The sequence below is a fragment of the Anomalospiza imberbis genome, chromosome 20 (genome assembly GCF_031753505.1).
Source record: "Anomalospiza imberbis isolate Cuckoo-Finch-1a 21T00152 chromosome 20, ASM3175350v1, whole genome shotgun sequence".
Lineage (NCBI taxonomy): Eukaryota > Metazoa > Chordata > Aves > Passeriformes > Viduidae > Anomalospiza > Anomalospiza imberbis.
Window position 1 is genome coordinate 3769755 of NC_089700.1, and position 26814 is coordinate 3796568.

Consider the following 26814-nt stretch of genomic DNA (forward strand, 5'->3'; position numbering starts at 1 on the left):
TATATTGAGGACTAGGACAAGAGCTGAACAACCAGCAGGCCACAAATAAACACCTACAGTGACAGCAGCCTTCCTCCCACAGTGAAGAGACATCCCAGGACATAGGGAAGCCTCTCACACCACTGTCAGTGCTATGCAACAGAATTATTTGCCAATTCAATGTTGTGTGCAGTATTTAGTAAAGCTCCTGCCTCTTGCTGTTATAAATGGCAGTTTAGACAAAGAGCAAGCATTTCACAGTGGCTAGGGGGCCATCAAAAAGGGACAAATTAGTTTAAGGAAATTGTTGAAATACTGGCATATCCCAGTGTTTACCTTGCCACAGTTTGGAAAAGGACCACAGCTACACTGGAGAATGAATCTCTGTGTGTCTCACAAAATCTCTGTTTTACAGTTGCTATTTCTAAGATTATCACCCATGTGTCATTCCTGACTTGGAAAAATACTCTAATGCCAAGCTGAGCTGCAGTTCCAGGAGTGAGCTTTGCAACTGAACTTGCTCTTGTGGATAAAATAACATGATAACTGTAGAAGACTCCAGGGTTAAACACAGTTTGAATAGCCATGGAGTGTGACTGGACCCTGTTTTAAATAATCCCTCAGTTTAAATTTCTTTGGACTAGTATCTTTCTGGGAGAACAAGTACCACTGGGAAAAAACCATCCTGAAACAAATACCGCAATGCACAAGGTTGGCAAATGCAATTCCTTCATGCACCATCAATTACATTAATGGAAAAAAGGAAAGGCAAGATTTGGTAAATCCAGGGATTGTCAAGGTATTAAAGAAGCCCATTTCAATTAGGTCTAAAAATGTAGAAGGTGGGCCTGATGAGTGACCAGTGGCCCATCTGGTGCTGGTTTGTGTTCAGTGGCTGTTCCACTCCCCTCCCAGGAGACCAGAAATGTCCTGAGGCACCAGCTGAGCTCTGCCATCAGAGTCCTATTCAGCTGGAACTGAACCTTGGGGGAAAACTTGGCATGGTGCTGCCTGAAGTTTATTTGGCTGGTGTCTAGACAAGAAACCAATTTCTGGATTATGAATCCAGAAAGAGTAAGTTCAGTAAGTACAAATGAGACAATTTAACACATCTTTTATATACAATGCAAATATTTTCTCTGCTCAGTGTGTCATACACTGTCCAAGTCTCTGGAAGGCGTAACATTAGCAGCTGGTAGGAATAACTCACCGGGGAGCTTTTAGTGAAAATTCAATATCTGTTGTATAATGTCCTATATTATACCTCTTCTGCCATAAAACATCCTCTATGAGAACAAGGACAACTTTGGACAATTGCTTTTAAGGAAAATGTTTGCTCTCTTCATGTTTTTTTTTTCCCCAGAGATATTTTCTTTTAATATTTTCTCTCTGTTTTGCCACCCTCCCCCTCAATATGCCATATTTGCTGTCAAACTTGCTAATAATTTTCCCCATTATCACATCCATGGGTTTCAAAGCAGTTGGCAGGCAGCATGGCTGCTACATCAGCCAAAAGCTGGAAGTCACTGAAGGCTCTGGGTGGGTAAAGCAGGAGTGAGGAGTGAGTCCACCTACATTTTTATAAGAATTTTCTAAGAAATGCAAGCCACTAACCCTTGGAGACAAAGCCTCTTTCCAGGCCCCCATGACTAAGCCACAGAGCTGAGGCAGTCTCAGCTCCCTGAGCTGTAACAGCAGTGGTGCCTCAGTGGTGCTCCGAGCCCAGAGACATCGTGGGCAGCAAGGTGATGGTGGGAGATGCCAATTTAAAAATAAAGCAGGAGATGGTGAGAACTAAACCAGCAAAAATTATGAGACATTTTCATGCTCCTGTTCTGTAGTTCTACTTTCAAGAAGACAGATAAAGGAGAAGGATTTATCTAGTGAAATACTGCAGGGTTCTCACCGTAATAACTGTTTACATCAGCCCTTCTGAACAAATATCTATTTTTAGCATCAGGCTTTTAAAAGATTCTTAGCTCAATCACTAATTTTGAGCTTTTAATTTACCCTGGGAGAAATTTTTCAGGTGGAATTAGGTCCACTTCATTTTGATTTGTGGGCACAATTAGTAAGTTAAGCATTTATATATCCTAAACTACACTTGGAAAATGGAAGGCTGCTTTTCAAAAAAGCCCATATACTTAAACTGAACTCAGTAAAGACTTTTTTCTTTTTCTTTTCTTTCCTTTTTTAAATTGGTGGTAAAGTTATTCTTTAACTCATCTTTATTAACATGACTCATTCTATCACAAAGGCTCTCATGAAATAGCATCTTTTTTTGTCAGATTTTGTCAATGATTTCTAGTGCTCAAGAGGTGTGGCCAAGGGCACTACGATGATTTTATTGTTATTTATACTGCCAGGTATGTTGCACAAAACCACAGGAAGCTGAAGACACAAACACAGCGCTGACAACTGATACCATCAATTGCTGAGGTGACCAGGACCACACACATCCCAGGGTGAGGCAGAGCCAAGGAAAAATCCAGTAACTGTTAATAAGGCAGAATTAAAACCAGAGAATTCAGAATGTATTTCAAACATCCTTCAAGGAAAATAAAACAAATCCAAGCCAACCCCAGACAGACAAATCCTCTGCTGAAAATTTCACTGTGTAACTCTTAGCAAGGTCGGTTTTACCAGGCATTCATCAGAGGCTGACAGGGGATCATCTTGCCTCCACAAACTGATGATGCAGACAAAGAAGGAAACAGGCAAATGACACAGAGAAGAGAGCACCTTGGCCACCACTGTCAGTGGAATGTTCTCAGACACGGGGTGGGATTGTTGGGGTGTCCTCTGCACGGCCAGGAGCTGGACTTCATGATCCTTGTGGGTCCCTGCCAACTCAGAACTCTCTGTGATTCTGTGAATTGTAAATTCATAGAATTTACAATAAAGAAATCAAAGCTCAAACTGTTTTACCTGTACTACCTCCCTAATTCACTTCCAAGTCCACCTCAACACTTATTTATTGTAACCATCCATTTAAAGAGTGCAGCTCCAGATAAGCAAGTTATTGTAACTCCTTAGTTCTTTAGGGCAATTCTTTGCAGAAAAGGTGTATTATTATTAATGTTCTCACTTCAAAACCACTGTCCCACAAAGAAATAAATTAGAGGTGCCTCATCTCCAATTCACCTGACCTACAAAGAACAAGGGGAATGATGCAGTAGGAGAATATGTAAAGTAAGTCCTCTGTAAACAGTAGTGGATGAAAAGTTTGGAAGGAGTAAATGGTTAAAACTGTTCAAATGTTTAATTACTAATAAACTAATGTATAACTGAATGGAAAAATAAAAGACATCAGAACTGAACTTTCCCTAGAAATGTCCTTTCCACTGAAAACCAAAGCACTTCCTGCTTGCAGCAGCAAAGACCACAAGAATGTGTGAACCCCTCCTCCTACTACTCATCCCATCAAAGAACTGTTTGTTTTCCACCTGTGATTTAAAAACCTGAGCCTTCCACAGTCATTTGACTACCTTGAAAACAACTGAAGAGAGTTTTAGCAAGGAATGTTTATATACATTTACATAACTGTAAATGTACAATGTTCACAACTGTAAATTGAATGAGGGCAAGTAATGGAATATGATCAGTAATATTTTCTCTCCAAAACTAGGCTCCCTACGTAATTTAAGCAGAAAATGGGTATTTGGTCCATAATCTTACATCAGCATACAGGAAATATCCCGAAATATGTGCATGTACCGGGGGCAAGGGGAGAGCATTGGGAGATTGGTACAACAATACACCATTCATGCAAGTCAGGCTTACTTGTGTTAATTGGAATCTAGTTCTGCAGGCTGCTAACACTACCCAATACCATGAAGAATGTTCACTTTTTACGTAAGTGATGTCCTGGAATTCATTTTCAAAGCCAGGTACAAGTGCCTATGAATGAGTCACTCCTCCTCAGGTACATATGGGTCTTTATATGGGAATCACTGCAACCCTGCTGACCTGTTCCTGCTTCTGCCATGGCTACGGTTCCCAAAATTGTGGCCCACAACATAATAGCATGTTCTTTCCAGCCAGACATGCAGCAATGCTACTTTTATAGTGGTAATAAATCACTATACAAATTTGATTGTAAGGATGCAGAGTGGTCTGGTACACAGCCCAAAAGGTTTGAGAAGCACTGGTTTGGAGGAAAAGTCACCTGAAACTCCAGATAGGACATGAGAGAAGCAAAACAATTGCATGGACTGGTCCAGGACCCCAACATTCCCACTACTGCAAACACACCCCTGCACTTCCAGAATCTTCTGGATACCTGCTGTGTTACAGCCACCAACCTCAGTGCTCTTCATTCCCAAACAGCACCTTCAGTGCTCCAGAGTCCTTCACATTCTGTCAAGACTATTTGGGTTATCCAAGTGATCTCTCTCTCAAATCCAACACCACCTCCAACAGCAATGCTTCCAAAACTACTGTATCACCCTGGGGATCTCCCAGTGGGCACAGACCAAGCCTGACCTCTTTATCACCTGATCTCTCCCTGCTGTTCACATTCTCACCACACCATACTTTGCCCTGCAGAACTGCAGGTTTGTACTCTGAAAAAAATGAGCATTCTCTAGGTGTGGGAGACAAGACAAAACCAAAAAAAACTTTAAAATAAATCTTTTCAGAGAGAGCACTTAAGGCTTCCCTGGGATGAAGCATGTTAAATATATAAAATGAATATAATTATATAAAATGTTAGGTCTATTTTATCACCCCCAGTTCACAGAAGAACCTGATCCAACTTCACTTAAGGTCAAGGCAAAAAACCCCTTCCCTTCTGAGCTAACACTTACCTTTACATTGGGCCCAAGATGTATCAACAGCAACTGATACCATACTGAGACTACACACAAACACTCCCTTGGTCACCACACTTGAAAATTAAACTTATAGGCACAGTGAAAGCAGTAATTAAAGATAAGCAGGTTTTCCACTTACTACCAAAAGCTTTTAATGCCACTTAAGAAGGGAAGGAAAAAAAGCAACCTACTTATAAGGTTTTTGAACATAAGCCATTAAATACATAATAACTGATAATGTAAATGTTCATCTCTCTTTTTCATAATTACTGCTATGGTAGTAATGAAAAAAGTCAAGGGAGCCAGACCAGCCCTTCTGAACTATTTGTGCACAAAACTGTGCAGATACCAGTTACATGAGACTGCACTGCTGGTACTAAGAGAAAAATGTTGTTTGAAAGTATTACACAATATCAACAAAAATCCTGTCTTCCACTATACAGTGCTTGAATCAAATTCTGAGGTCCGAGGAGGGATGGACAGGCTGTGTTAAAAGATGTGGGGACTTTGGGTGGAATAATAACTACTTCTCTAAAATCTGTGGGAAATCTTTCCCCTCATTATTATAATAAATTACAGAAGTGAAGACAACCTTGGCAAGAGGTGTCTGAACTACAGCCTGAGGGAAAATAGGCCAATTTCTACTAATAGAACAGATGTGCCACAGGCAGCAAAAGTGCAAGTTTCCCTTACAACACCCAGCCCAAGTACCTGAAAGGCCAATAGTGAGGACAAACTTTCCTTGTGCAAAGCAGAAAGACATGATGGGGGAATGAATTGTTATCTTGTGCTACTGGCCATGCATTATCATAAAGTGAAGATATTAATGAAGACAAGGCAGTCTGGAAAGTTTCCCTGTTCCAGTAGCCTGCACTCACTTGCTGACAGGAACAACAGAAAGACAAAATACAACACCAGCTGAAGCACTTCCCTCCTCTCAGCAGGAAGCAAGGACGCCTTCCCTTCCCACCCTGACCATTTCATTCCCCCCAAAGAAGATTTACTTTGCAATCCAGGGCTGTCCAGTGGGAACACGCGCTGTAAATGGCATTTTTATAGTTCGCTTCTTGGTGCGTGGGGACTGGGCCAGGGCACAAACACGTTTTCCTCTAACCTGCTCACTGATTCAAGACAATACTCTCCTTCTTGATTGCAGAGGCATTTCCAAATAGGTTTAAGTGCTTTCATGAATCAGACCCTCAGACTGCCATGACTTCTCAGGATATCAGACTGTTCTAGCACACAGAAAAAAAGGACTGTCTGAACTTGTAAAGGATGTAGGTGGGAAATAATCAAGCTCTGGACTTTGCCAACTCACTCCAGTAAAATAAGACCAACCCTTGTCACAATATTAATCAAGGCAATTTAAAGAGCCCTGCTTTCTCCTCTTCATTGCTTAAACTGACCTCGCTTAATCCCCACATCAACAGCATCCTATAGAAGATGGAAAAATGCCAGAGAAAAGGACACAAAGTCAGGTATGGAGGGGGAAATGGGGAGAAAGGTTTTGCTCATTGTTGAAAGGACTTAGAGGATCTCCTGGCAGAAAGAAGCTCCACGTTGTCCTGCCATTTTGAGCACCAGACTGCCAAAGAAGTAACCTGGATTTAAGAATGCTTAGTGTTGTTGAAAGCAGGGAAGAAGGCAGTGGGTAGGACATGGTGGACCAAACCATTTGCAGTCATAAGAAGAGCAAGCACAAAGTATTCTATAAGCCTTCTATCTCACCTCCTGGCTTGGACACCTGAGGAGCCACCTCCTTGGGAAGAGCTTGGGTGCAGGAAGCCATTCACCCAAAAGGAAAGCCCATGAACTTGAAATAGAAAACAGAAAGTGTTTAGATCATGTTTTTTTCTGTTCTAGAAAGAAGAACAGTTAAGCAGGTGCAGTAGGAAGCAAAACGTGAAGATGTAGTTCAGTTCTGCAGAGCACAGCTGAGGAGAAAAACAGTGTCCATTTAGGGAGAAGCAGATGGTAGAAAAGAAACAAGCAGCATCTGCAATTCACCTAATATACACATATTCAGGGCTAGCACCTGAAGAATGTGTTTTCTGCATGGAATAAATAAAAATGTTAGAGAGGTACAGCTGCCACCATAAGCCAATGACAAGAAGATGGGAGTCAAAGGGAACTGAATTTCATCAAGTCTGATTTATGCTACCATTGTGCTGCATCCACTCTGTCAAGACCCCTTCTCAGTGCACCTGTTTATAGCTTGGTGGGAACAATCACAGCACACCAGAGCTGAGTGTATTTGTAAGGTTGTAACCTACTCCAAAGGTTACACTATGTCAGCTCAAGAGGTAGGGCAACACAGGTAGATAAAAGTTCCACTTTTCAAATTAACAGAGATTGTAGTTGGAATTGACCCTTCCAGCAAAAGTGAGCTCACAACAAGATTTACGAAGAAGTACCTGGCATTGCTTGGCTTTCTGGGAAACCAGGGGCTGAAAGGCATCTGGGGGAATGCCCATCTCTCTGCACATGAGGAAAGACAAGTTCCTTCAGAGCCCCAGTTATCTATGATTATTCACCTTTAATGAGTCCTTGCAAACCTCTCACCTCCTTACATTTCCTGGCTTGTGACTTTACAGTATACACTTTTGCCTACCAGGGTTTCCTCTAATGACATCTCTATGCTCTTCCTGAAGACAGACACTTCCCCCCTCCGCATTTCCATGGAATCCTTGCAATAACCTCCATTTGATACCTCTCAGTTTCCACCTGAAGAAGTCCCTGAGCTGGAGCTGTCTGGATTGGAGGATTCAGGTGCCCAGTAACAAGGACCAAATCTCTGGGTCTAAGCATTAACCTCATTCATTCATTCATTCATAGCACTAATGCTGCATGTTCAGGAACTGGACTGTAGTTCTCATCCTGGCTCTGCCTCAGACCTGCTGTGCCACTTTGGGCAGGTAATTTTTCCCATCTGGCTTTCTTGGTTTCCCCACCTATAAGGGCCAGCCTTATAAGCCCTTCTGATATAAAACATCCTGAGATCTTCGGACAACGAACTGTATCGCGAGCCAGCAACTGCTATTATTAAGAGCTCTTGTGTGCTACATAGGCACTGGCAAGAGACACAAAAGGAAAGTAAATTCAAGGCCACAGAGAGCAGACAGAGCAATAAAGAACAAGAATTGTAGAAAGAAGGGAATATAATCTAGTCAAGACCAGAGTACAGCACTGAGGCATTACTCCCATTATATAGTGTCCATGGAAGGATAACACTATTTTGAAACAGTTCAAAATCCAGTTGAAGCAGTACAAATCCAGTTGTCCACCTTCTTAGTCTTTGTGCTCCTAGTGGCCTGCAGTTCTGTAGCTGCTCCTACTTAACTCCACACATAGATGAGACTTTTTGAATGGTTTGGTTTATAAATGTATTGACTGGCTACAGCAGTACAGCTCAAGTAGGCACAAGATGCTCTATCACCTTCTCAGTTCAGCCAGGTTTATCCTTTCTCTAGCTGGGAAAAGCAGCCAGTAAGAACTGAAAAGCACAAGAAAGCTTGGATGCAGACCTGTGGGACAGTCAACTAAATCAATATTTACACAAGTGCATATGTATGCTTTAAAAGGGAAGATCAGCACACAGTTACAGCATCATCCGGAGATAAGTGAAGCTCAGATCACCAGTTTTATGTGTGCTACTCTAGAATGCTACTGAGCAAGCAGCAGTTGTGCTCCATCTGTCAGCGTGTCCTCTGCTGTCACAGGATGCTTGCTGTAGAGACTACCATGGTCTGCTTCTTTCCATTATGGATGAGGCTGGATTGTCCTGTGATTTTTCTGTACAGGGAGTTACAGTGTCCCTCTAAGCAGTTTACATTATCTCTTGGTTAAAGAGCAGCTTGTATGTCAGGATTAATATAAAAGAAGACAAAAATTCTATTTGTGTCTGCAATTCCTAAAGAAGAAGTCATCTTTGCTTTCCAGACAGCATCAGAAGCTGAGAGTATGGATTGGCTTGCAAGTGATCAGAGGGAGTGAGATACCAGATCAGCTGTGCCTGCAAAGAGTGAGGTGTGGGATGAACACAGGGTCAAACATTATCCTTGGTAGATTTCTTTTCCCTGCTCTCTGTTTGGATTTTCAGAACCATTTCCTCCTAAAAATTTGTGCAACCTTGTTTCTCAGTTAAAAGGCTTTTAAAATTTTTTAAAGTTTCTTATTTTATTGCCTTTTTGATGGGTGATATGAACTGCATATATACTACAATTCACTCCCCCTCATTAATGTTATAAATTAATTTAGGACTGATTTAGATGTAGGATTAAAAACCTGAGGACTAATCCACTCTTTATTCAGAGGACATAATCGGGATGAACAGTGCTTCGTCTCACATCACTCAATTAGTTAGCAGGACCATCTCATGGGAAGCAAACAATATTTGTATGTCTGCTGGCAAAGGAACTGTTCAGGGTTAAGGCAGAAGAGTGGGAGACACCTGGCCTGGCCCCAGCTTTGCTCCAGGCTTCTTCTGCAACCCTGGGCAAGTGTTTTAAACTCTGCACCACTTCCCCTGATTTTAACATTGAGAAGTCAGATTTAGAGAAAAGACAAAAGATGAGAACCAATGCTTGTGGTGGTTTAGGGCAGCATCTTTTTTTAACCAGGATTAAGGATATCTGGTCCATGGACCACATGCCAACACAGAAACTTGGTAAGCTGGAGGAATAGACTTAATAAGCTTTCAGTTACGTGCCTCTACCCTTATTTATGTGAAATGGTGTTTTATTTTCTGAGCACTCTTTTCCTCTGATAGCACTGTGATTAGTACATTATTATCTATATTGCAGAAGCAAAGTTTTCAGCTCAGCAAAAAACTCCAAGAGAAAACACTGCTTTTCTTAAAGCAACAATTACCTGTTAGAAAACTTGACACACTCAAGAGAAATCCTGCAATATCTCAGTGATGCTGTTTTCAGATGCCCTGGGTATTTGCTAGAGAAATAAATAACTTATCTTGCAATTAACAAATGAATATCCTGTTGAAGTTAGCTTTTACTTGCTGTCAGTGAATCATCTTCAGAAGGGAAGTAAGATTAAATACATGCTTTGGCAAGTGTCTTTTCCACCAGAATATTTTCTTGAAAGCACTTTGTGTTTAATGATACATTGAGGACCCGTTCCTCTGAGTACAATAAATAAATACAAATAATTGCTGTAGAAAAGAATCTGACAGACAGCCAGTGCCATTTTGGGCATAACTGATTGATGCTACGTGAAATTAGTGGCACTTGTAAAGCTGAAACCTTCTGTTCTGGACACATGCTGCTCACATCAGCTGAGCTGAGCTCTGCTGTCCCACAAGGACAGCATTTTTTAAACATTTAATACAAATCGTTATTAACTGTTTGTATTACAACATTACCAAGAAGCTGCAACCACAGATGAGGACCCTACTGTGCCATGGGCTGCAGGAAATAAAAAAGGAGGGGAATTGCAGTGGTTCACATCATTTCAAATCAAAGACCAATTGATGGAGCTCCAGAATTAGTGAGATCATAAAGAATTAATGATTTTACACAATTCACTGTTGGCCACAATTTCACAGACAAGCTTCTGACAGGTGTTTGGTATCCACTGTGATAGCATGGGAAAACATGTCATGCTGGCACACTATTTCAAAACCCAACAGAATTCTCACTTTTTCAGAGATATAATTGTTCAAGTGTGGTTCCTTCAGACAGATGACAGTGACAAGACAGCTACAGCATCACAAATCCATGACTCTAATTAATAGTTCTGTAGGAGGTTTTCAAAGCAGACTGTTTTCTTAAAATACTGCATTTCTTAAAAATACTGCTACTCCTTTCAACTGTCCATGAGGATCAATCGTGCCGTCGTGCCTGCATGAGACTGGCACTCAATGTCACCCTGGGCAGCCCACTGATACAGGCCCTCCCCTAAGCCACCTCAGGACTAGAGGCAGAGAAGATGGGGTTCTCCTGGGGTTGTTCAGCTCTGCCTAAAAATGGCTGAGACATGAAAATGCCTGCTCCATAAAAAGGACATCAGAATTGCAATAATACTTCCTTACACAACAAGAGAAATGTCAGACGCTTACAGCACCAGAATTCCAGGGCTATTGTTAATCCATGGGTTCTCATGGATGCAGTGGCTGTTATCCTTGCCTACAGCTTTCATCCTCAGGCTGTTGCCCCAGTGAGTTTTACATTTCATGCCACACCATGCTCCCAGGGACTGTCCATTCAGCAGATTCTCTGTCAAGCACTTGAAGGGCAAAATACATCATACTTATTACCAACCTAAAGAAGTGAACAGGATGCTGGTGTTGGTTTATCATGAGTTTTCTCATCTAGGGGAAGGAACAATCTCCTGCTTGAATTTAGTTCTTGCAAATAAAATCATCAGGTTTGTTTGCTTTTGGTCCATTCTGCACTCAAGTCATTGTGAGACCCAATCTCCTGCCAACAGCAAATCAAGGCCAAAAAAACCCTCATGTTCATTTAGCTTCCCAGTAGGAGTGTATTTATTCACCTTTCTAAGAGGAGATTTCACAACCAGTATGCCCATGCATCATAATGAAGAAATCTGTAGGCACTCATTGGACAAATGGAATGTCACAAAGAGCAGTGAGAGAAGAAACACTTTCTTACCTGTCTGCAGCAAGCCAGCCCCACTGTCTTTGACTCCAAAGTGCTGCTGGATGTCTAGTAACACACCTACAAGGAAAAGGGAGAACGTGCTCAGTGCCTTAGCCTCTGAAAAGCATTCAACTCAAACCTTTTGTGACGCATCAGCCAAGCTTCAAATTCCAGTTTTAACACATAACTTCTAAAGGTTGCACTTTTTTTCCCTATACATGCACACTCAGTAATTTTGGGCTACTACAATAAAAGCAGAGGTAGGCAGTTGCAACATTATACAATTAGCCTGGGAATGAAATCCTCATGAATGGAAACTGGTCTTTCCTTTCTGCTTAAATAAGATCAGGCTTTCTGTGGTTTTTTTTGGTTTTTTTTTTTTTTTTTCATAATCCAGGCTTCTTATTTCTGTTATTTCACAGAAATACAGGGAAACTGATTCTGCATCTAAGGTGCTTCAAATGGTTTGACAAGACAGACAGATTGAATCCAAGACAAGTTTTAACAAATCTCTGCTGGGAGGAGATATGACAGATTGATAGCAATGATGAAAGATTTCATATTTAACTACTTCTGGGGAGTTTCTACTTTCAAAGCCAATATAACAAATACATTTAAAATGCCTTAATAAAGGTGGGTAAGTGACCAGATGCTGAGAATCCAAGCAACTACAAGCAGAACCAAACCAAATCTTGTCTTCTTTGAACCCAAATATATTAATTGGCACAAGCAAAATTAACAGGTTTTGAAGTATTTATACATTCAACTAGATCTAACATTTTTGTACCAAACATTTTGACACATGTAACATCAGGTATATGGGACAGTCATGTTTTTGTAACCAATAAACCAATATGAAAACCCACAGCAGAGCTTTAATAACTCATTTGGGAGCACACAGGTTTGCCAAGCTCTGCATGGTGCAGTGGTCTCAGATGCAAATCTATAGGCCTGAATATTTGTCAGTGGTCTAAATAACCAGCACCTGACTGCCTGGGTCTGGAATTGAGACTGTTGCTCTCTTTAGATCTGGGACCTCCTTATTTCGACCACTATCTTCCCCAAACCCGAGGATATGCGAGTTTCTTTTCAAAAAAGAAGAAAATTGTTCTCTAACTACACTGAACATCCACAGAAGTTCACCTCCAGCTTAAATTCTGATCCAAGGCTTTATCCAAAGTCATTCTTCTCATCTCTGCAGGTTACAGAAATCAACTGAGCAAGAACCTGAATCACTCACCATAAATGTCCTAGCTTTTGGGACTGCCAAGATCACACTACATGACAAACACAGGGAGATAAGACCCAGAGATAACTATTCCCAGAAGACATCTGGGACAATGCCAAGGGAACAGTCATACATTAAAGATACTAAGGGAAAAGAAGAAGATAGAAGAAAAAGCGAGAAAGCTCATTTGAGCTGTTCTGTACTATTTGTACATCACTATTTACTCAGAACAGCATTCAGGTGGGCTTTAGGCCTCAATATCTGCCCAGAAACATTAGTTCAACCTCCTGCAACAACTCCCACTTCCCTATTCTCTCATCAGACTGTTTAGCCTCAAACAAGAAGTCTGAGGGTGGGGAAGGGTGTGAACTAATTAATGTAGGTTGTCACTGATAAAAGTGGGTAGATGCCAAGCCAGGCTCTTCACACTGGCGCCCAGTTAAAGAGGCAAAGGGCAACAACTGAAATCTGGGAAATTCCATTTAAACATAAGAAAATGCATTTTTACTGTCAGGGAGGTCAAGCTTGGAGGTTCAGAGAGGTTGTGGGTTCCCCATCCTTGGAGATACTCAAAACCCAACAGGACACACTCCTGTGCAACCTGCTCTAGCTGACCCTGCTTTTAGCAGGGGGCTTGGATTAGATGATCTCCAGAGGTCATTTCTGACCTCAATTATTTTGTGATTCTATACTTTTCTGAAGTATTAAGTGCCTGATTACCTCCATCCTGACACGTTGTTCCCCTGGCCTTTCTTTTCCTTCGGAACATTGTCGTCTACTACAATTTCAACAGGAATTTCTTTGCTTTCTCTTGGATGGCAGATTTAACTCCATTTACAAAGTGCCCTGGCATTTCTTGACTGTGCTTCCCTAGTTTGCTCCATTAGCAACTGAGATACTATTATCCAGGCAGCAACTGAATTTGCATCTGTCTAGCAAACCCCTCAGTGGTGTAGCTGATTTACCTGCTCCCCTTGGTGTTACACCCTTTCACAAAAAAAAATCATGCCATCCATGCCACCCAACTTAGAAACCCCACTAAGCTTAACCAGCTCTGAGCACTTTGGGCTCCAGTACTGCTTGGTCCCAGATTGCCCACATCAGGCAAAGCTCAACAAGTCAGAACAACTCCTGGGCACTATAACCCAAATTTTAGGGACAATGAACTCATTAACATCCTCAAGAACAATGTGGAAGAAGGGAGAAAATACCAAGTACAATATTTTCTCATGCTCTCCTATCATCACTCAGTCGTGCTGCACAGAAATGAAATATCCTACTCATTGCTTGCAGCTGAGCAGGGGGTTGGACTATATGAAATATATTCCACGAGGGAATACATTCACATGTCAAGAGCTCCATCCAGCACTCTGAAAGGTGGCTCTCCTACCTTCAGCAACATAATCCCAGCCATGACAAAATGCCAAAGAGGCACATTAAACTTCTAAAAATTATGAGAAGCAGGAGCCTGGGATGTGATGGAAAACAAACTTACGGATTTGCATCAGAAACCAAAACAGAAAGTAGAGGGGAATATAATGGTGCCTACACAAAGGAAAAAAAAAAAAAAAACAGAGGAGAGTTTCCAGTTTGTGACAAGTTATTTGTCCAGTAACAGTGGTTTCACCATTCTCCAGACCATAATGAGTTTTACAAGCTCGAACTCCTGTAGCCAAAAATGAAATACACTTTGGACACAGATGTGCAGACGCTTGGATTAATCCTACAATTTTATCCTGTTGGTGGAGAGGAAAGTGGGTTCTATGGAGAGTCAATACAACGGGACAATGCAGAACCACAATTGTAAGTCCTGTGTGACCTTGGAAGAAGGTCTCAGATGATTAAGAGAGATCTGCATGTCTAAATGGCAAGGATTTCCTACTTCCAAGTTATTTTATATTCTCTTTGGACTACAGGTGTTTTGATTCGGGTTTAGAACATTAAATTAGAGGCAACAGCAGGCAGATGATGCAACACACCTATGAAGTTCTCTGCTGTGGGAGTTTTCCTGCTCAGCCACTCACCTGGGAAGACACTCCTCCTCTCTTAAATTCACTCAGCTCTGTTTCTACCTCACTGTGGCAATGACTCACCCCAGAATTTAATAAGATTTAGGGATACAATTAACCAATGATAGACCAGGGGAGAATACAGGACAATGATACAGCTTTTGACTTTCCCTTCTGCTTCTCGGTGATGGGAAGGGAGAGAGCTGGAGCCAGGCTCCAGACAATGACCACACTGCTTGCAGTGCTGTGTCTCACAGCACCTGACTCAATCCAAGAGGTGAAGCCACCACACGTGGCTGGCAAGGTCTTTCTTGGATTAAAGCTCATACCTATGACCCAGGAGGATCTCAAAATAGCCAAGAGCAGCCAGCAGGCACCAGTCTTCCTGAGAACCTCTCTGGAGGGCTGCTGGCCATTTGGGATGGCTGTATGATTACATGGCAGCTTGCATTCTCCCACCTGTTATTTCTTAAGCACATTTTGTATTTTCAGGGCTGAGCAAACATACAGGAAACATGGTGCCAATCTCCCAAAGCATCTCAGCAGCTGAACCAGACGCTGTTAATGCTGATGTAGATTTGGAACTCAGTGAGATGAAACACAGGCAGCACCCAGCCATGAGTGCTGATCAAGATGGGCACAGGGACAGGACTTACTGGGAACCCAGAGAGAAGAGCAAAGACTGGTTACTGCAGCCATCTCTAGGGGATGCAGGCCTAATGTCTAAGAACCTGACAGACACCAAGGCAGCTATCAGACTTTTGTGGGCACTGGGCATGAAGAGGACTTTGAGGAGCAATTTGGAGGATAAAAGGTCATGGAGTGCTACAGATAGGGAGGGATGTGCCTGACCTCATCCACTCACAGGGTCAGAGGGTTTCTAGGGTACTGCTGATATTTTTACTGATCACGTCAGAAACAGTGATTGTAAAATACCTGATTCTGAGGCTTTTGGAATGCAAATCCACATTTAATGGCCCAGGTTATCTCTGCTTTAGGGGAAATACTTTGGGAAAGCCGAATTTTCCTGGAAGCGTGTGGTTCACACTTCAAACAGGGAGGTAGGTGGTCCAGATGAGGCATGAGGCAAGCTGCTTGCCTAGATAGGTTTTGTGTCCCTGAGCTGAGCTACAATAAATCAAAAGCTGCAGGATTCTACGTGAGCTCTTCACCAAATACTGCTGCCTGTATACATTGCCATGATAAGAAACAGTGGCCATTAGTTTGTCCACAGTAAAATGTGGACAGCAGTGTCCACAATAAAATGACAATTTCAAAGCAAAAACACATTAGAGCTTCCCTGGGACAGCCCCATTTTCCAGTCACCAAAACAAAACATCATGATTTGCTTTCAAACTGCTTCCAAGGCAGGTGCAAAATGTAGTTGGCCTGTGCACAGAGTGCAAAGCTATAGAAGTAAAGGCACAGGTTTGCAGCTCACATTCTATAAATACTGTGTGTGTGCTGCAACACCACTGGCCAACATAACTACTTAGTTAAGAAAGCATGTTCATTTTTAAAGGCATTTTTTAATGGGGAAAAAGGATGGTGCTTGAAACGGACCAGCACATGGTTTTCCACAGGATACAGGATGTGTGCCCCTAGCACCCTCCCTCCTGCCCCACTGCAGGTCTGGACCTCTCTTTATGGAACCCAGATTCACACTCTCAACTCCCTGAGAGCCAGTGCAGACTCTGTACTGACAATACTGTTTCTTCTGTTACCTCTTGCTACCTACCTCTCTTATGAAGGCATTTTCTTCCCAGACTGTGATCCCTGGTATTTCCAGGACCAGCTTCCACAGAGGAAGGTAGCTAAGCAGGGATAGCCAAGCCCTGGCCTTCTATCCATTAAAGACAAAAACCACCTTCCTCCCATCAGGCTCTTCCTCATGCCTGCAGCCATATTCAACCTCCTTCAAATAAAACATTAAGAAGGCAGAGGAGTGGTGCAACACACCTGTCTCTTCAGAGACATGTGAAAAGATTAGGTGGAGAGAAGTTTATTCTGAAGACTCTGTGATTGTATCTTCACTGCAACCCCAAGGTGTAGCAGCAGTTCGCACACAGATCCCTGAGCTTCAAACGAGCTGCTTCAGCTCAGCCACCCACCAGCTATTAAACACCAGCGGCACAATTTGAGTCCTTATTTAAATATTCAGCTGCAGAAAACCACCGTGGTAGCCCTACTGATAATTGTACCTCAAGATAAATTCCCACTGCTGCCAGAACTAGCAAGTCTAGAATATAAATGTCGTACTACCCTCTTTGGATTGCCATGAAAGCATTCCCTGCCTGCTCTTCAAGTACTGATAAATGCCTGGTGACATCTGGCTTGAAAACATTGACAGGAGCTTCCTTAGGACATAAACACCAACTTTCCTTCTGCAAAACTAGTTTCCACTGTTGCATGACATGACAATACACACTGCTGAAACAGTCTTTGGTTTCGAAATAATGCTGCAGGATTAAAAAGAAACAAACAAAATAAACCTAGCAATTAGACAAATCAAAACAAGGGTTTCTTAAGATCTGTTCACACTGTAATGCATGAAACTTGTGACCTAGAAAGCACTGAAAAGCAACTGCCAACACCCACAGCAGCATCCTTAGGAAGGGGTTTCCCTGAGTAATAGAGTGCTGGGAAGAGACAATCACAGCAGCTTGAGCTGAAGATCAGAGTCAGCCAGGATCCTGATGTCATTCATAGGACATGAAACAGTTGCTTCAAAATCACAGAACAGAATCAGAGAATATCCTGAGCTGGATGGAACCCACAGGGATCATCAGTCCAGCCCCTGGCCCTGCACAGACATCCCAACAATCCCACCCTGTGCACCCCTGGCAGCGCTGTCCAAACTCTCCTGGAGCTCTGGCAGCCTTGGGGCTGTTCCCATTCCCTGGGGAGCCTGGGCAGTGCCCAGCACCCTCTGGGGGAAGACCTTTTCCCTGATCTCCAGCATAAACCTCCCCTGAAAAAGCTCCAGCCATTTCCTAACAAAACCCCAAAGAAGTGTGAGAGTTCACAGCCTTCACAGGCACTGAGAGCCTCCCACTACCTGCAGAAGGTAGAGGCTTGTCTCAGATGATGGTGTTGGACTGTCAGGACACAGCAGAGGAATTACTGTTCACTCCAAGCAGCATTTGCAGTGGGTTTTTGGAAGGACAGGTGCTGTAAGCTCTGCAAAGCACACATTACTGCTTGGGAAATGAAATAGAAATGTCTGTCTGAGGTGACATTCCTATTCTGAATCAAAACCAGTGTCATCCTCAGAGACTCACACCACCTGTCACACCCACTGTTTTCATTCAATGTTTTTGTCCTTACTATAGTATCAGTAGGGAATATCTGAGCTATTCATTTATTCATTCATTCCCAAAGGCTACTACTGGCTTACCTGCATAGCATGTAACAAGTAATTAAGCAACAGGAAAAAAAAATATAGAAGGAATGTGATTAATCAAGAACATGGAGAAGTAGTATATTAAAAAAGCAACTTCTTGCTCTGGCAGTAATAAATGATGGTTTCTCTAACAACTCAAACTCTACTGTAATGTGGTATGCAAAGCCTGAGCACAAAATTGCCTGGAAGACTGGGAGGAGATAAAAAAAGTTCATCAGGAGTAGAATCGATTAGCACAAGGCATAATTAACACAGGGTCAGGGCGTCTAGGGAAGGCAGCACAGGACAGCCAGTCTTGTTGGGATTAAAAAAAAACCAAACCAAAACAAAACAAATAGGAGTTTGAATGCAACCATGGCTGCCAAATGCTGGGTGCCTCATTGGTAAACCCACACCCTAATCAAATCCTTCATCTCCTTAATTACAGTGTATGTCTGTTCCCAGGACTATGGCTGGGAAGGATGTCCTTGTCAAACAGGGAACATGGGATACATGGCCAGCATGAAGCAAAGAGCTTAAATAAATTCCAAAACATGGAACATTTTCCATTTATGACCCATCGCAACAAAAGCTCTCAGCAGTAAGACTTAAAAATGACATGGGCCAAATCTGAGGAGAAGCTCACAGTGTCACTTCACTCTCCTCTCCACCTGGGACACAGCTCCCTGCAAGGAGATCCCTAATTTCACCCCTGCCTCATCTCACTTGCAGACTGCTGCTTAGCCTATATAATCAGCCTGGCAGCTCCCACAAGCCAAGGGAAGGCTTCAATTAGAGATAAGTGACAGGATTTGGCTCAAAGGACAGACTAAAATGAATTGGCACCTAGACCTGAACTTAAAACCAAACTTATTCATTGAGACTTGGAACAGTTCCTTTATGTGGAATGGGAAAAATTAGAACCTCTTACAAATCTGAAAAATCAAAGAAACTGAAGTAGTAGCTGAGGTTTATATTAGTAAATCTGAAAGGACAGGAAACATTAACAGCTTTCAGACAATGCTTTCTCCCACATCCAGCATCTCTAGCTCAGGACTCAGTTTAGACCCAGTTTCTGGGGTTTTTATCTAATGCAAACACTGAATGAAACACAATCTTTACCAGAGGGAAAAAAAAAAAAAAACTACTCTTGGGGGCATTTTAGATCTAAGCAGCAGGCTCACCAGATTTTCAGATCAAAGAGGAGAGTCTCAAAAAATAATGTTATTATTTCAATTATTCCAATCTCAGAAAATTCAGATACTCCTCCAATTCACATTCTCCTCATGGACTCTGTAGCAGAAAAAATTGGGCCTGCCACCAGAAGCTCTACTTGTCTTCTGCTTTTCTAATCTTTAGACAAGACAAACAAGTTGAGCTAATTCATGCAGTGAAACATATCTCAGAGATTTTGTATATGAACTAATTAAAATAAATAAAACCAGTATGGATAATGATAGAGCAAATCAAGTGCATATGAATTCAGTCAGTGACTCACTGCTCCCTTGTTTTCCTTATTGGAAAACTTGGCTTATCACCATACCGGGGTGACGATGAGTCAGGAAACTGGCATGAGCCACAAATTGCAAGGAAATTAAAATAAGTATCTACAAAATCTCTTTTTGGAGAGATTTTGGAGATTTTTGCTGTCTTTGTATGGATGTGGTTATAGACTTCACAGTTCTAACCTCTTGGTTTTCTGACTAGATAAAATCAAGAAAGGAAAAGAGGCATTTATGAGTTCCAGAGACAATACATAATGATTGGGCTCTTGTTCTCAGAATCAGTTTGATGCCTTTACTTTTATAAAAGTAAATATTTTAACCAAATACATTCAAAGCATATTACCATATTCTACTGAATGCTTGATACTACCTTATCAAGTAAATAGGTGGGTATTAATCACTTGGAACCAGTTAAAGCACATGCAAATATTTTAACAGCACTAAACTGAGAACTAATAGTGTGCATGGCATGAGGTTAACAGCTCTAAACCCAAGTCTATGCAAGCACAACCACTTTGCTGCCACCTCACTCACACAGACAATGAGAACTTGCTCTGTTACACCTTCTGACACACCACCTGTTGGATTTGAGGTTTTCAGGTAGGCTGGGAACACAAATCCCACCAAAAAGCCTGGGCTATTATGTGCACTTCTATGTACAAGCAACTGTGTCTCTGGAGCTCATTGATTTTATTTCACAATAATAAAATTAAATTCAAACTGTTAAACTAAAAAAAAAATCAGAGAGCCAAAAATTGTAAATTTCAAGCTTGTGAAGGTGAAAGGAAGAAAGCCTCAGTGTTCTCTAGTTCCACACTCTAGCACTTTTTACCCACTTCCTTTTCTCCTACAGCTATGCACATTTCTGTGACACAGGAGACTGAATGAACAACTGGGGTAATTAGTGACTGATGATTTACAGCAGATGACAGCTAATTTCTCCAGTTAAGAAGATTTCTATCAAATCTGTGGAAATGTGCACTCAGATTGGACGTACTTCCAAGTGACTGCATCTCATCTCTCATTTGCATTTTGCTTCTGCTTGGCAGTGCCTCGCAGCTATTTCAGAACATTACAAGCTGTCCAGGGCACATTGGTATATTGCATGTAATTTTAAGGAGCTTCCTATTCTTTTTTTACCACAAAGAATGTTTTATAAAATGCAAGGGAGATGCCAGATGCAGAGGTACCTTGTACAGAGTGATCTGCAGAAGAGCAGCAGCCAGGAGCAAAGCAGCCCATCAGGGAATGTCAGGCACATTCCAGGCAGGTTTCTGCAGTGCATGACTGTCAGATTTCCCAGTCAAAGAATGAAACATCTACTGTCATGGTCCTGGGCTAACAAAGAGCTCTTGTCATCAACTTCATGCCGATACAGGGGTGTAAGAGCACATCTTCAGTGCTCCTGCACACTGATTTTGCACAAGTGACTGTGCAATGTTAATGTCCACTGCACAAATCTCCCTCTGTCACCTAGATCTGGACAGGCTCATGAGGCTTTAAGTGCACAAGCAGGAAAAGCTGGAATTGTCCACAGCATCTCGTCCACAGATTAAAACCTGGATAAAACTGTGATACAAACTTGGTGATGCCACTCTCTTTTGAGACAACAGGAAGTCTGTAAAAGAACCAAAGCCCCACTATTTCAAGTAGCTACCTAAACCTTGTTTAAAATTCCAGATGAAGAAGCTTTTGGACTCAGCTAAAAATACTTACCCTAACTTTAGTAATCCCAGAATAGCCTTTACTCTTAGACACATGCTTTAAACACCCCTGAGACTCTGCTGCTGAACTTGGCAGGTAGGTTCATGAGTCTGTCGTCCTGCATAAAGAATCATGGAATGGTTTAGGCTGGAATGGATGTTAAAGCTCATCTTGTTCCAAACCCCTGCCATGGCCAGGGACACCTTCCACAAGACCAGGCTGCTCCAAGCCCCATCCAGGCTGGACCTGAACACTTCCAGGGAAGGGGCAGCCACAGCTGCTCTGAGCAACTTGTGCCAGGGTCTCAGCACCCTCACAGCTGAGAATCCTTCCCAATATCCCATCTCTCCCCGCCCTCTGGCAGTAGGAAGCCATTCCCCCTTGTTCTGTCACTCCAGGCCCTTATCCAAAGTCCTTCATGAGCTCTCTTGGAGCCCCTTTAGGCACTGGAAGGGGCACTAAGGTCTCCCCTGAGCCTGCTCTTCTTCATGCTGAGCAAGCCCAACTCTCCCAGCCTGTGTTCATAAGAGGGAGGACAAGAAGGGTGGATACAGCTGCTCCAAGGCCACTGTAACATAATGCTTCCTTTCACCCACCTCTTTTCCCCGTTCTCTCTAGAGCACCATCACTAGGACTTTTGGAGTCCCCTACAGCAGCTTCTCATATCCAACACACATGACCTTCCTCCTATTCCTCCTCTCCATCCCGGTATTCAGCTGGGGAACTCTCCCATCACAAGTGCATTGATCTGCAAGAATCCTACAATCTGCATGACATAAATAAATCAGAAGGTCCTGTTTTATCCTCATATGCTCTGAGGAAGATGTTTTTCCCACAGATGAGGCTGAATGGGGGTACATTCCTACACATTGCCCATGTTTGGTTCCTGGAACTACCTTGAGCTTTCTGTCACAAGTGTTTATAGCAGCCACTGCAGAGCTCTGACCATGGGCATACTTTAATTTATGTATGAGTGGAAATGCCCTCCTGTCACTGCCCATTCCAACATCTCCCTCAGATTAAAACACCTTTCCCTAAGCACAAAGCAATGTGACACTCCTCACATGCATTTATCTCCCACAGAAATACACTGAGTGTTTCTCTTTCATTCTGGGTCCTGGTCAAGCTGTGTCAGGTCACAACTGAGTATGGTGCCCAACTATCATTTAGTTATTCTAAGCAAAGTGTCTTTAAATTCATTTACTGGCAAAGCAAGTGGCTTTGTACAGGTAATTAGTAAGAGCACACAGGTATTCAAAGATCTGTGTAGGGCACAAAAGCTTGTTAAGGAACCCACAGCTTACCCAGAGCACTATTAGAGAAAAGAAATCAGCTTTGGAGTTATCACAGAAGATACTTAAATGCATTGGTCTAACTTCTTAAAATTATCTAGTAAAGAATTTACTATGTTCTACAATAGGTCCATGGCTGATATAGGAAAAAATCTCTGGATAGAAACCTTATACCTGCATGAGAGTATGTACTCAGATGAGAACAGGGGGCACTAAAATAAGAACGACAGCAAGGGCTTCTCCAGAACTGCAAGGAGTCAGTGGTGTGGGCATGTGGCTACAGTGAGACCAGAATTCCTCACAGTACAAAAAGGGCTTGTCCTGGGTTTTGTTTGTTTGGGGTTTTTTTTGTTTGGTTTTATTTTTTTTTGGTTTTTTGCTTTGTTTTTTTTTTGTTTTTTATAAGAGAGTGTTTTATTCAGTGCAAGATGCAGTGGTTTCTGGAGCAAAAACACCCTTCACAGCAAGGTTCTTGATTGTGCCAAGCTGCACTGCCACAGGACCTCCATGAGAATGGCTGTGGTAACAGGACAGTGATGCTCACTCCTAGGTGACAGAGCAAAACATGAATTCAGCCCTGAATTAGGAGACAGGGCTGCTCTGTTTTCAATCCTCACACTACATCATATTTAACCTTGGGCATGTTACTTGATCACGCAGAATTTCAGAGTCTGCATTAGCCTAATGAAGATAATAACAATAATCATGTGTGTCACAGATACAGTTGGGCTTGGTTATTATGTTCCCATGTAGTGCTTGGAAGAGCCCCAGATGAAAGGGAAATTAGGAGAAGGAAGATTAATTATAAGATGTGCATCCCAAATAAAAACCAGACATGAACATTGTTGTTGCTGTTATTAGTGGAGAGTCTGTCTTATTTAGGCCAGCTTTTAGTTCTCTGTTCATAAAGCAGACCCATTTTAATCACTTTCCATGTTCAGATTTTATTTGTAGATGGTGGGTAGGTGACAAAGGCTGCTGAGCTTCTGATACTGCAGACATAAAAGCCTTTGATTGAAGGTCTCATTTCACAGTAACCACTGTCTGTGATATGACAGGCCTGCCTGTGTTTTTACTGTTGTGAGGCAAAACAAGGAACCAAAAGTTTACTGCCACTCTGAAGGAAAGACCAGGATTGAAAAAAAGGAAACATTTCCTGTGGCTAAACACACCATAGTGAGCATAGTCATAGTGGGAATCATTACATCGAAATTATATTAACAAGCACTTGGGTATTTAACAAAAACTAGTGCAAATGGAAACATCTTTTCTACAGTGATTTTGTCTCAGAAGCACCAAGTATTTCTCATTTAGGTTAGTACCTTTGCCTGTTTCAACATGGGAAACAGGGAAAGGCACAGAGATACATCTGAGCTCACATCTAACTGAGCAGCACAGCCCAGAAAGAGACCGGAGCGTTTCCCCAAGCCTCAGCCTGGGCTGCTCTCCCCTGGAGCTGCCTTCCTCCTCTGCCAGAGATCAACCCTTGCTCCTCCTGCAGCAGGCTGAGAGCATCCCAGAGATCCCAGAATCACTGAGGATGGAAAAGATGTCCCAGATCACGGAATCCAACCCGTGCCCGATTCCCACCTTGTCACCCAGCCCAGAGCACTGAGTGCCACCTCTGGTCGCTCCCTGGAGACCTTCAGGGATGGGGAATCCATCATGTCCCTGGGCAGCCCCTTCCAATGCCTGACACCCTTTCCATGGGGAAATTCCTCCTGATGTCCAACCTGAATCTCCCCTGGTGCAACTTGAGGCTGTTCTCCCTTATCCTGTCTCGGTTCCCTGGGAGCAGAGCCCCACCTTCCTCTGGCTGTCCCCTCCTGTCAGGAGTTGTGCAGAGCCAGAAGGGCCCCCCTGAGCCTCCTTTTCTCCAGCCTGAGCCCCTTTCCCAGCTCCCTCAGCCATTCCTCATATGACTGACTCTCCAGACCCTTTCCCATCTCCACTGCCCTTCTCTGGACACACTGCAGCCCCTCAGTGAATGCCAAACTTAAATTTAGCATCATCCAGTGACAAATACAGTTCCAACTTTAACTTCATTGTGATACCAAATTTCATTAAATATCCCTTGCGGTATTCAGTAATGAACTGCTTAAAAAATAGATGAGTACAGGAATCTGGGAAAAATTAATAATTGCACATTCTTTCCAGGACACACAAACTCCTTGCTTTCACCTTGCATAGAAAGGTTTCAGGTTTAAAAAAAAAATAGGGTGGTATTGAACTCTTCATTTCTCAAGAGTCAGATTTTTGAAAATTGCTGTCAGCAAGTCACCTACGCCTTAATTTCTGGTAATTAACAATACAGTAGAAGAAATAAAGTACATAGCCTCCACTTGTTTCAGGAGACACTGCAATACAGCTAAAGAAGGAGTTTCACCCACTAACTATAAACAGCAAAAGGCTCTAATTTCTTCAGCTTCTGCTCATGAAATGTGCATTAATTCATTAATGACAGGTGCACCTTGGAGTCAGGACAGCTAATCACTAGACCAGGAGTTAACCACAGAACAGGGCTCAGAGAAGCCCACATCTTTTTCAAAGAAAGCCTTGGCAAAGTCCCACAAGCCAGTTCACAGCAAGTTTATAGCAAAAGCTTATTTCCTAAAAGTACAACTAATCATCCTTGTTTTTCCTTGTTTTTTTTTTTTTGCTTGAGACAGCAATCTCCAAGCTTTTTCAGAGGTGGTGGATATTTAAAATATTTTGCCTTTGTGGTTTCTTTCACATCTCATAAACATTAAGCTCATTTTGCAGGGACTCCCTCCTTTCCCTGGCTCCAAATGTCTACGAAACCTCCAGCGGTATTGTATCGTGAAGTCTTCCTTCTAGTGTGGCCAAAATTGCCAATGGATTAAAACAGTTAGGGAGGAGGGGAATAATGAATAATCCAGAGAGAAACCAATTTACAAAATACTCTCTGTTTTAAAAAAACTGCTTTAATTGCAATTCAAGTCTCCATTTATTTGAATTGCTGAAGTTCTTTAGTTTTCAATTCCCTATTTTCTCCCATAGTGACTTTCCTCTTTCAGAAAAGCCATCTGCATTACAGGTCCAGAGTCAGCCATAGCAGCTCCTCCTCTCCATACAGAAGCAGTATTATTCCACAGCATCTATAAACTTGGAAATGTGTGCATTATCCCTTGTCTCTTACAACTCTCCTCTGTTAATCAACACTGTCAGTCATTTAGTAAGATAAACACCATGTCACTTTGGTGGTGGTTGGCTTTTGGGGTAGTCCCGAACTCCCATTCCTTATCTCAGGATGTTATGTAAGAAGTAGAAAGCTGTTAATTCTTCAGAGATAATCAAGATCAGTCACAGGTGCTGCACATAAGTGACTAACACTGAAATAAAGCAAACAGAATCTTTCCTTGCCCACCCACACCCTTCTTGTGCACAGAAATACCTAAACAGCTGAAGAGATGGGGTCAGGAAGAATATGCTTAGACACCAAATGGATCACAAAAGGCAGAGCTTTGATGAAGAAGCCTGTTGCTGACTTGTGAACTTCCTTTCTCACTGAGAGAAGAAAAAGAAAAGATCCATTTCAAAAGTAAAAGGCAACTCAGTTCTAAATCTGGACAGTCAGTAATCCACACACTGGTCCTGCACTTCAGTCACTGGTATCAAAGGCACATTTTCAGGAAACATCAATCCTTTTGTTCTTTTATTCTTGAGTTAGACATTAAGCAGAAAATGAAGCACCTGAGTTGTATGCCCCTTAGAATGCTGCATAATATATAGGGGAAGAAAATAAAAACAGCGCCAGTCTGAAGGAAAAGGGAAAACCAGCCTCAGTGCTGTTTGGGTGTTGAAGGCAACGCACAGTATAGCAAAATGCTTGTGTGGTCAGTAAATTTAGAGTAAATGAGGATTCAGGAAGTACTGCAAACTCTGAGCACTGAAATTGATACCATCAGATAAAGTGATTGTTGGATATAAGAAACTCTATGTCAAGCATTCTGCTGTGGGGCATGCATGTTGGAGGTGGAGAGCCCGCTTAAGATCTAAGTGTGGCGTGTCCCACAGACTTTATCCTGCTCCTGCCACTGGCTGGAATCATGCCTGGCTCCAAGCACCCTCCTGGTGCATGAGGGGTTTGCTGGGCTGTAGAGCACCTGCTGACCTCTGCTCACACCAGTCCCTCTGTGGTGAACGAGGAGGTCGCCCTGGAGAGAAGCGCAGAACACACCGTGGTGCAGACACAGGTGCCACTGAGCATGTTTGAGCACATATGGGAGGCAGGTAAATCCATGAGGGCCTGACAAGATACACAGG

At 42.5% G+C, this 26814-nt stretch overlaps 1 protein-coding gene across 6 annotated transcripts in view; it reads right to left on the minus strand.

Moving 5' to 3' along the window:
- The window catches only part of SPNS2 (SPNS lysolipid transporter 2, sphingosine-1-phosphate), a 133197-nt gene that overhangs the window by 85344 nt on the left and 21039 nt on the right, over positions 1–26814 (minus strand). For 5 of the 6 annotated variants that reach the window (XR_011005398.1, XR_011005396.1, XR_011005397.1 and 2 more), the window contains exon 2: positions 11420–11485. Coding sequence is in view for 1 of the 6 variants with exons in the window: in XM_068210197.1 (XP_068066298.1) it covers positions 11420–11485 (66 nt within the window). In the remaining 5 variants the exon portion in view is untranslated. Of the gene's footprint in view, positions 1–11419; positions 11486–16906; positions 17021–26814 lie in introns of those variants that run through there. The other variant, XR_011005399.1, reaches the window with a different exon arrangement.